The sequence below is a fragment of the Galeopterus variegatus genome, unplaced genomic scaffold (genome assembly GCF_000696425.1).
Source record: "Galeopterus variegatus unplaced genomic scaffold, G_variegatus-3.0.2 Scaffold764, whole genome shotgun sequence".
NCBI lineage: Eukaryota > Metazoa > Chordata > Mammalia > Dermoptera > Cynocephalidae > Galeopterus > Galeopterus variegatus.
This window is the reverse complement of record NW_007726875.1, coordinates 251720-262115: the sequence shown is the minus strand read 5'-3', so window position 1 is coordinate 262115 and position 10396 is coordinate 251720. Positions and strand designations below refer to the sequence as shown.

At 47.8% G+C, this 10396-nt stretch overlaps 1 protein-coding gene across 2 annotated transcripts in view; it reads left to right on the top strand.

The window, feature by feature from the left end:
* Positions 1 to 3083: 3083 nt before the first annotated feature.
* Positions 3084 to 10396, top strand: part of ZNF274 (zinc finger protein 274) — a 24220-nt gene continuing 16907 nt past the window's right edge. Inside the window, exons 1-3 of one of the 2 annotated variants that reach the window (XM_008572206.1) lie at positions 3084 to 3116; positions 3881 to 4007; positions 4983 to 5078. In XM_008572206.1, the coding sequence (XP_008570428.1) occupies positions 3084 to 3116; positions 3881 to 4007; positions 4983 to 5078 (256 nt within the window). The remainder of the gene's footprint in view (positions 3117 to 3880; positions 4008 to 4982; positions 5079 to 10396) is intronic. The other variant, XM_008572207.1, reaches the window with a different exon arrangement.

Below are 10396 nucleotides of genomic sequence, written 5' to 3'. Positions count from 1 at the left end.
TTGCCGGACACGAAAAAAAAAAAAAAAAAGACAAAAAAAAAGAAATAATCTTTTTAAATGAAGTAAATTACAATAAATTAAATAAAATGCTTAACTTGCTAAGTGGGAAAAAGTATGCAATTATAACATTTAATGCAATTATGAAAAGTTGCACTAAAATGGCTTTCATAAATCAATCTTCAATAGTATACTTATTTAAAACCACCTTTTATTCGGAATCTCTGCAACAATAAAAGAAAAAATAAATAAAACAATTTTTTAACTGAAAATCATGTTTTTAGCCTATACTATATAAACAGAAAGAAACAATTAAAAGACATTCCAAGGGGGCTGACTTCCTTGAGATGTTAAAGGCCACCATCAAAATTGAAGATGAATCATCCCCAGTCACATCCAAAACAAAACAAGTATGACTGTTAACATGACTATTTTTTTTTCCTTTTTGTCTTTTTTCGTGACCGGTAACAGGATCACAACCCTCGGTGTTGCGCCCGTACCACGACCGGCAACGGGATCACAACCCTCAGTGTTGTGCCCGCACCGCGGTCAACCAGTGAGCGGACCAGTCTCTATATGGGATCCGAACCCTCGGCGGGAGCACCGCAGCACTCCCAAGCGCCACACTCTACCGAGTGCGCCACCAGGCTGGCCCTAACATGACTATTTAACGTGGTGCTGTCACACTAGCCAGAACTATACAACATCTATTTTTTCTAAAGTTGAAATACAGAAAAGGGAGAGACCAAATTACTTATTCAGTGGAGGTGTTGTTCTGTCTACAATAGCCAAGAATCCAAGGAAATACTATTAGAATAAAAGACATCTGGGCTGGCCCGGTGGCGCACTGCTATAGTGCGCCACTTGGGAAGCGTGGTGGCGCTCCCGCCGAGGGTTCGGATCCCACATACAGACCGGCCGCTCACTGGCTGAGCGAGGGGCAGGAGCAACACCGAGGGTTACGATCCCGTGGCCGGTCCTGGTCCGGTATGGGCGACACTGAGGGTTGCGATCCGTTGCCGGTCACGAAAAAAAGACAAAAAGGAAAAAAAAAAAAAAGAATAAAAGACATCTGCATGGTCTCTGAGTAAATACTAATATGCAAAACCCAACAGACTTACTCACTGCAACAATTAAGATGAACAATGCATAGAGTGAGGGTGATCTTCTCCACAGTAGCCATAAAAATTAACAGCCTCTGGCACAAGTTTAGCAGTCAGTGGACAGGACAACCAGGAGGCAGCATGGGGCTGCTGAGATCTTCCAAGAAACCCCAAGAAAGAGGAGAGTACACCGGGCCCTGGGCCCGAGGAGGATGGGAGATCAGTGGGCCCTGAGCCCCAAGGAGGAGAGAACATCAGATCCCCTGGGTCCCAAAGAAGACAAGACTAGACCAGGCCCTGGGACCCAAAAAAGATGAGAGCACACCAGAAACTCGTCCCTGAGGAAAACAAGAGATCACTTCGTTGTCCTAGGCGCCCAAGGAGGAAGAGTACACACCATGTCATGGGCTGCGACAGACCTCGGTTTCCTGTTCCTACACACGGGTACCTCGGTTCCCAAAACTCGATCACAGGAGCACACTGGGCAGAGGATCCTGCCCTGCCCACTCCTCCCCCCACGTCTGAAGTACAATTAAACCTGCTTTTCTCCCCAGAACTTGAGTGAACCTTTAGGACCAACCTCCCTGGGATGCGGGGGGAAGCATTTATCCCGTCCCCTTGAACATCTCTGGCCCTCCTTGACCCTTCCTATGCTCTCCAGAAATAGGGTGGACATTTAGCCTAACCTTCTGCACACTTCCGGTCTGCCAAAACTCTCCGCTCCTCCCCAGACATTGAATGGATACTTAGCCGCGCCCACTCCACATTTCCAGGAAGGCCCGCCCATTTTCTATCAGAAACTTGGGAATTTTAGCCTCAACCCCTGCACACTTTCTATCCTCCCAGCCTTGCCCTTTCTTCCTCTGCTTTGATATGGGTGCATCTTTAGCACCCCCACCACCATCCCCCCATACTTCCACTCACCTTGTGATCCCTCCCTCTCTCCTGAACTTCGGTGGACTTTAGCTCCGCCCCTTACTCTCCGCCCTCCCTGTCTCCTCCCCTCCCATTTCTAGGCCCGCCCCCATACTTCCGTTCCTTCCCGCCCTTCCTCCTCCCCCAAAAGATGTAATAATTAGCCCCGCCCCCCACCAAGCCTAACTCACTCAGCACTTCCGGCCCAAGCCCTCCCCCACGCGCCTTTCCTTGCTCCAGCTTCCGGTCCGTCCCACGCGTGGCCACCCACGTGGCGGGTCACAACTCTCTCCAGGCCTGGGTTGCCGCCCAACGAAGTGTTGGGGCCCCGCGGCTTAGCGTCCCCCACCAGAAACCTCCCCCTGCCCAGGAGGGCCTCCAAGGGACCCCGCGAGGGCCCTTTTCTGGCTAACCCCGGCTTCGCCTGCAGCCCCAAACGGGCTGGACAAGATGGCCGCCGCACGGGTGAGGCCGAGTGGCGCGCGCCGCGGGGCCTCTGGGAGTTGTAGTCCAGCCGACGCACTGACGCACTTCGCCGCCGGTCGACGGGCGCCATTGTGCGGCGCGCGCCGGGTGAGTTCGGCGCGAAAGCCGCGCCCGTCGGGGGCTGCTCGGGGTCGGTGCTGAGCCACTGCTTGGGTCGAGTGCAGCCTCGGTCCCTTCCCCGCCAGTCTCGGGAGCGAGAAGCCAGCCTTGCCTGCCGTTCTCTGCCGCACGGCCGGAAGGGGCGGTGTAGTCGGGGACCCGGGAAGCTGATGATTGACAGACAAGCCCCCCGGGCATGTAGGGTTTGGGAAAGGCAGACGACCCTTTGGGCGTGTGGGAGGAGGAAGAAAGGGTTTCCTCTCGATTAGAGGAAACCGGTCTTCTCCAGTCGTGTTGCGGGGGGGGAGTGACTTGGACTTGCGATGTCGAGGTGGACTTGTCATTTCCCGCTGATGGAGCAGTTTTCGGGCAGAGGCTGGGGAAGCACCTTGGTATAGTCCTTACAACTCCTTGCCCCCCACCTTCGGTCTTCTCAGGACTCTGCCCAATCCCACCAAGTGACAGACTGAGGAGGAGGAAATTATGGTTTCCAGGCTTCCGACGGCCTGGTCCTGTGTGAGTAGAGGCTTCATTCAGCTTTTGAGTCTAGTTCTACATCTGAAGGGGGTGCCTCAGAGCGCCCCTCCTCCACACCCCGCCGCCCCAGGCACCTCGCAGAGGGGGCAGGGATTGACTGGGCATGAGAGACCCTACGTGATGGAAGAACAGCAGGTTACTTCGCTTTCCAAGGAGATGGTGAGAACAGAGGCCAGATCATGGAGGATTCTGAGGGCCAGGATAAGGCCCTTGAGTGTATCCTTGTAGTGGGAGGAGAAAATGACAGGTCTAAACCGGGATTAGGCTTATGCTTAAATTTCAACAGGTGCTTTGGCATAAAGCAAGAGATGAAATCAGCTGAATTCAGTAACAAGGAAATAAGAGAGATAGGGGTGGATCCCTGACAGGTGAAGCAGGTAGAAGTAGCAGGGGCCATGGTGGGTGCTGAAGGCTTCCATGTGATGATTCAGTTCAGGGAAATTTCCTAGGAGGCATATACACCAATCCCAGAGTCAGAATCCTCAAATTAATAAGAAATGGGCAAGCTTTCATAGTCTGAGAGGTCTCAGGTGTTGTACTTCTTACTGTAACCTGAACAGGGTCAAGCTTGGGCTTGCCCAGAGTTTCAGACAAAGGTAGGAACTCAAGATGAGGCGCCCAGAATGTTCTAGGGTCATCTTGTAGACTATCCTGTGCCTTCATGGGCTCTGTCAGCCTCCCATCTCTTTCTGTCATCATGGATGAGGATGGGCCCTGGCTGAACAAGAACCTGTGGATTTTAGGAACCAGTGACCTTCGAAGATGTAACACTCGGTTTTGCCCCAGAGGAGTGGGGACTGCTGGACCTCAAACAGAAGACCCTGTACAGGGAAGTGATTTTGGAGAACTACAGGAACCTGGTCTCAGTGGGTAAGGCTGGCCTCCATGTCAGTAAAGATTTGCACTTTGCAGCACAAATGATACCTCTGAAGTGTGTGTCTCCTTGGGCCCAGGCTGCAGGGATCAGAGTGGAAGTGATAAAGTTCTGGAGCCCAAGGGCAGGGCTTTACTTTGCACCCATAGGAAAAGGTCAACTTCTTAGCACAACTTTTGAAGCTTCATCTAATCCGTTCCTCAGAGTCTAGGGAGGTGGGTCTGTCAAGAATGTTTTCAGGGCCCACCCTGTGGCGCACTTGGTAGAGTGCGGCGCTTGGGAGCGTGGCGGTGCTCCCACCGAGGGTTCGGATCCCATATAGAGACCGGTCCGCTCACTGGTTGAGCGCGGTGCGGCGCGACAACGAGGGTTGTGATCCCGTTGCCGGTCGTGGTACGGGCGTGACACCGAGGGTTGCGATCCCGTTACCGGTCACGAAAAAAGACAAAAAAGGGAAAAAAAGAAAGAAAGAATGTTTTCAGCTGCGGTGATGGGTGCTTATTGTTTTTGTAACAAGAATTCAAGGGGATGTGGTTGGTGTCGGTGTCCATCAACTCAGGAGTATCATCAGAGGCCCTGATCTATCTTTCTGGTTATCGTGAACCTCTAGTGTGGCTTTGGCTCTAAGCATTGTGTCTCTATTCATGGCAAAAACGAGGAGGGGGCAGCCCTGGCCAGCTCTATTTCACAGCTGTTATTTTTAGCAAGAGAGCAAAAGTTTTCCATGAAGGCCCCCCAGCTGACTAATCTTTCTTTGTGTCTCACTGGCCAGAGCTGGGCCCCACACCACTACTGGCAAGGGAGTCCAGAAAAGCCAACAAATGGGATGGATGGGGTTACTGTCACTGCCCTAGGCCAGAAGTCATATTATGCCCTAGCAGGGGAGAAGGCAGGGACAGCTTGTGCTGCAACAGGACAGCATTTTCTCTCAAATGCAGACCTCCAAGCTTTATCTCTTTTCCTTTGAGCAGAACATCAGCTTTCCAAGCCAGATGTGGTATCTCAGTTAGAGGAGACGGAAGAGTTCTGGCTGACGGAGAGAGGAATTCTTCAAGACACTTTTCCAGGTGAGAACTAGGCACATGGGAGTCCCCCAAGGGAATGGGCCAACTGGTTAGTCAGGGACTAGTGTCTTTGGAAAATAGATGGAGAATGGGAGACCCCAGGAGGGTACTGTCATAAGCAAACTGCAGACATGCAGAACCAGGCTCCATATTTCCAGTTGCTTGGTTGAAAGTGAACCTGTTGCTGGTGTCATGTGGTATAGTCCTGTGTTTTTTTGTTTGTTTGTTTGTTGTTTTTTTTTTCCTTTTTGTCTTTTTCACTGACCGGTAACGGGATCGCAACCCTCAGTGTCGTGCCCGTACCGGGAACAGGCAGCGGGATCGCAACCCTCAGTGTTGCACCTGCTCCGTGCTCAGCCAGTGAGCGGGAATCGCTCTCCACATGTGATCCGAACCCTCAGCGGGAGCGCCGCTGCACTCTCAAGCGGCACACTCTCCAGTGCGCCACCGGGCCGGCCCTATAGTCCTGTGTTTTGACGGCAGGGGCTCCCTCACCCCATTCCACTCATTGTCTACTGCCATCCCCTCATGAATTCATTGGTAACTCTGTGTATGTCTTCAGCCAGAATTTTTTTATTTTTATTTTTTAAAGATGACCTGTAAGGGGATCTTAAACCTTGACTTGGTGTTGTCAGCACCACGCTCAGCAAGTGAGCTAACTGGCCATCCCTATATAGAATCCGAACCCATTTTGTCTTTTTCACTGACCGGTAACGGGATCGCAACCCTCAGTGTCGTGCCCGTACCGGGAGCAGGCAGCGGGATCGCAACCCTCGGTGTTGCACCCGCTCCATGCTCAGCCAGTGAGCGGGAACCGGTCTCCACATGTGATCCGAACCCTCGGCGGGAGCGCCGCTGCACTCTCAAGCGGCACACTCTCCAGTGCGCCACCGGGCCGGCCCTATAGTCCTGTGTTTTGACGGCAGGGGCTCCCTCACCCCATTCCACTCATTGTCTACTGCCATCCCCTCATGAATTCATTGGTAACTCTGTATGTCTTCAGCCAGAATTTTTTTATTTTTTTTTTTAAAGATGACCTGTAAGGGGATCTTAAACCTTGACTTGGTGTTGTCAGCACCATGCTCAGCAAGTGAGCTAACTGGCCATCCCTATATAGGATCCGAACCCGTGGTCTTGGTGTTATCAGCACATCACTCTCCCGAGTGAGCCACGGGCTGGCCCTTCAGCCAGAATTTTTTTATATGGGTTTATTTGTGTTGCTTAGTCTGTTTTCTGTTGCTTATAACAGAATACCTGAAACTGGGTAATTTATAAAGAAATGAAATTTCTTACAGTTTTGGAAGCTGGGAAGTCCCAGGTCAAGGGGGTGCATCTGGTGAAGGTCTTTTTACTGGTGGGGACTCGGCAGAGTCCTGAAGCAGCTCAGGGCATCACATGGCTAGAACGCAAGTGTATTCATGAGCTGTCTTCTCCTTATAAAGCCATTTCTGTAATAGCCCATTAGTCCATCAATGGATTTTTGTATCATATGGAGGCAGATTGTCCATATACTTTTGTGTATTCTAGTATTTTGTTTTTTGTTTAGTTTATCTGGAATTTTCTCTTGTATGTGGCATAGGACACAAGCTCTTTCAACACCATTTTCTGACTAGGTTCTGCCTCTGTTTATTGGAAACACCATCTTTCTCATGGACTAAAATTCCCCTTTTTTAGTGCTGGCATCTTTCTGCGCTCTCCCTTGTGGTCCCTTGATCTTTTCTGTCTCTGAGTAAACACCATGTTTCTGTGTTTGTAACATGTTTATAACAAAGTTGGATAAATGGTAGTTTCTCTAATTAAAAAATAATTTTCAGCTGTCCTCAGCTATTTAGTTCTCCAGATGAACCTTATCATTAGCTTGTCAGTGTTCATTAAGAAAATCCTGTCAGGATGTGTATTACATTTGATTAGGCTTTCATTGTTGCTGTGTCTGCATGAGTTAATCCTCCTTCATAGTCTTCAGTAGTTGTTCTACATGAACTTGTCATGCTGCTAAATCCTCTTATCATTTGTAATAGTTGTGGTAGATTCTCACTAATTTTCCCAGTAAAAAGTCATTTTACCAGCCAGTATAAAGGAGGAAGCAGTTGTATTAATTTTTTTCTTTTTTACTTTTTTTGGGCAATAATGTAATTACATTCATCATAGGTAGTACTTCCAAAACCTTGTGAAGCTGAGAGCATAAAGAATGAGAGCCTAGTCTCTGATTTAAATGGGAAAGTTTTTAGGTTTTGATAAACACGATGCTGGATTCTGCTTTGATTCAAGTCAACTTTTATCTGGATAAAAATTAGTCATCTAGCCTTTTCTAATGAATGAAAACCAGTAACATCCCCAATTTCCCTTCCAGCACCTACCAAGATCATCACAGAGATTTTCTGTTTGAACAGTTAACTTGGTGACATAAAAGACATAGAAGTGCCCTTTTTGTAATGTGCAGCTGAAGTCTGTTGGGTTTTTTTTAGGATTTTTATGTCTATTTTCACTGTTGTGGGGAGGTGACTTTTTTCTTCATGTGTTTGCTATCTCTCAGCTTTTCTGTTGGAATGTGCTGGCTACAAAGCACACTGGATGCCTACCCTCCTCACTGGTCTCTGTGCTCTAATGGAAGTGGCATTGGAACTACCTGTTTCTGGCAGTATCAAGGTGTGAAATCACCTGTGATTTGGTGATTACCTGTTCATCACAGGATGGAGGGACTGGAGTCTCCATAACTCCTTGCTTCCTTTTTCTGGACCTTGTTTCTGGTCTCTCCATATTTCAGCTTGATGGCTCGGAATTAATGTTTTGTGTTTTTCTTTTCCACATTCAAAGTTCTTCCTTCCATTCCCTTTATTGAAAATCTCCTTTCTGATAGTTGCACAGGTCACTAAACCGTACCTCACCTGAGAGGTCTTTAGCAATGCAAATGCTTTTGTCTCTGCCTATGGTGGTTTCTCTGCTTCCTGGTTGCTCTCCTCCATTCAGCTTCCTAATGTCCCTTCTGGTCATTGTGGCTCTGGATGTACTCTGGCTATGACAGGTTTGTGTCTCATCCTCCCTCAAGTCCATTGCCCTGCATGGGCAAGCCTCCCAGCCATGCACTTCTGGATGATCTAGTAGTTCCACAAATCCAGTTGCTGTGGGGGGCACTGTGGGTGCCTGTGGTTCTGCACATCTGGGGAGAGCTGGCTCCACAGGTGACAGGAGATTCAGGGGTGGTGTCCCAGTCCAAGAGGCTATGTGAGGGAGGCTCATCAGGAAGCTGTCTTGTAGACTAGGCCTGCAGTGATGGGTGCCCAACTCATCTCTGCTGTCACAAAGAGTCCCTTTTTTGAGATTTCTTCCCCTCCCTCTCCTTCTCTGACCTCACGAGTATTTACAGAGGACCTCTTCTGTCCCATGCGGTATATTAAATACTTGGGTGATAATCCCTGCCATCACAGACTTCATAGTATAATAGATGAAGGCTTTTTACAAACAGGTTATATAGATATAACGATAAATTGTGGTAAGTACTGAGAAGGAAAAGAACATGGTGTAAAGAGGGGAGTGATGGGGAATTCCTCTAGAGAAGGTAGTTGCGGGACACTGCTGGCATGAGATTTAAGCTAACTTCTGAAGGAAAAAAAGTCTGCAGACCTGTAAGTGGTGGTGAAGAGAACTTTCAGGCTCGGAAACACCATTTGGGGTGACCATGAGATTGGAAACTGCTTGGCACATTCAAAGAACAGAAAGTTGCCCAGTGGGCTAGGAGTAGATAATAGGTGTAAAGACATGCAAGTTAAGTTTGGCAGAGCACATAGGACTTCATTAAGCTGTGAGGGGAATTTGATTTTCATTCTTGAGCAGGAGAGTGACATGGCTTTTCACAGCTCACTTTGGGTGGATTGTGAAGAAGGAACTGTTGTAGGGCACAGATGGAGGCAATCGGGGCTGAAGCATCCAAGTTCATTAAGCTGTGAGGGGAATTTGATTTTCATTCTTGAGCAGGAGAGTGACATGGCTTTTCACAGCTCACTTTGGGTAGATTGTGAAGAAGGAACTGTTGTAGGGCACAGATGGAGGCAATCGGGGCTGAAGCATCCAAGGAAGAGGCATTAATACCTAACCTGAGAAAGGAGCTGCAGGGTTGGGGAGAAGCAGGTGTGAGTGATTAGGAATATTCATTGGGCCTAGGTAAGTAATTGGCTGAAAGGGACAAAAGAAAGGAAGCTTCACCGAATTACTTGTAGGTGAAGGGAAGACTTAAGTGATCTCCTGTAACTATTCTTTGTGTATACAGTCATGTACCACATAACATTTCTGTCAATGACAGACCACATATACAATGGTTTTTATTCCATAGTCTAGGTGTATAGTAGGAAATGCCATCTAGGTTTGTGTAAGTACACTCTATGATGTTTGCACAACCATGGTATCACCTAACCACACATTTCTCAGGATGTATCCCTGTTGTTAAGCAACACATGACTCTTCACAGGTGGCCCTTGGTATCTGTGGAGGGATGGTTCTAGGACCCCCCCCCCTCCCCACCATGGGAACCAAAATACGTGGATGCTGAACTCCTTTATATAAAATGCTGCAGTATTTGTACATAACCTATACACATCCTCTCATATACTTTAAGTCACTTCTTGAGTACTTATAGTACCTAATACAGTGTAAATGCTATGTAAATAGTTGTTATACTCTATTGTTTAGGAAGTAATGACAGGAAAATAAACTCTGTGCTTCTTTAGCACAGACACAACCATCCTTTTTTTCTTTCCCATAAATTTTCTGGTATTTTGGCAGCTGGCTGGCACAGGGATTGAACCTTGAGCCTTGGTGTCATCAACACCACACTCTAACCAACTGAGCTAACCAGCTAGCTATTTCCCAAGTATTTTTGACCCACAGTTGCTTGAATCCATGAATGCAGAACCCATGGATACAGAGGGCCAACTGTACATTCTTTTTGTATGTATCAATGTCTTGTTTTAATTTTAAAGGGACTGACAGGTTAGCTCAGTTGGTTAGAGTGGGATGTTGATAACACGAAGATCCAGGGTTTGATCTCTGTACCCACCAGCTGCCAAAAAATACAATAAAGGAGAAATAGTACTCCTGAACTTTTGGCATTAGCTAATGACATGGAGAAGTCTGATAAAGGCACAGACTTTTTTGAGAATCAGGAATACAAGGTTTTTTTCCCTCTACTTTTTATGGTGAAAAAATTTTAAACAGAAACTTATGCTTACAGTAAAAAGAATTCTAATAGCTTTCACTTCAATTCAAATTTTTGAGCTGTCCCATGTCTTGACTAGTTCTGTTAATGAAGTATGAGTAAGAGGGGACCA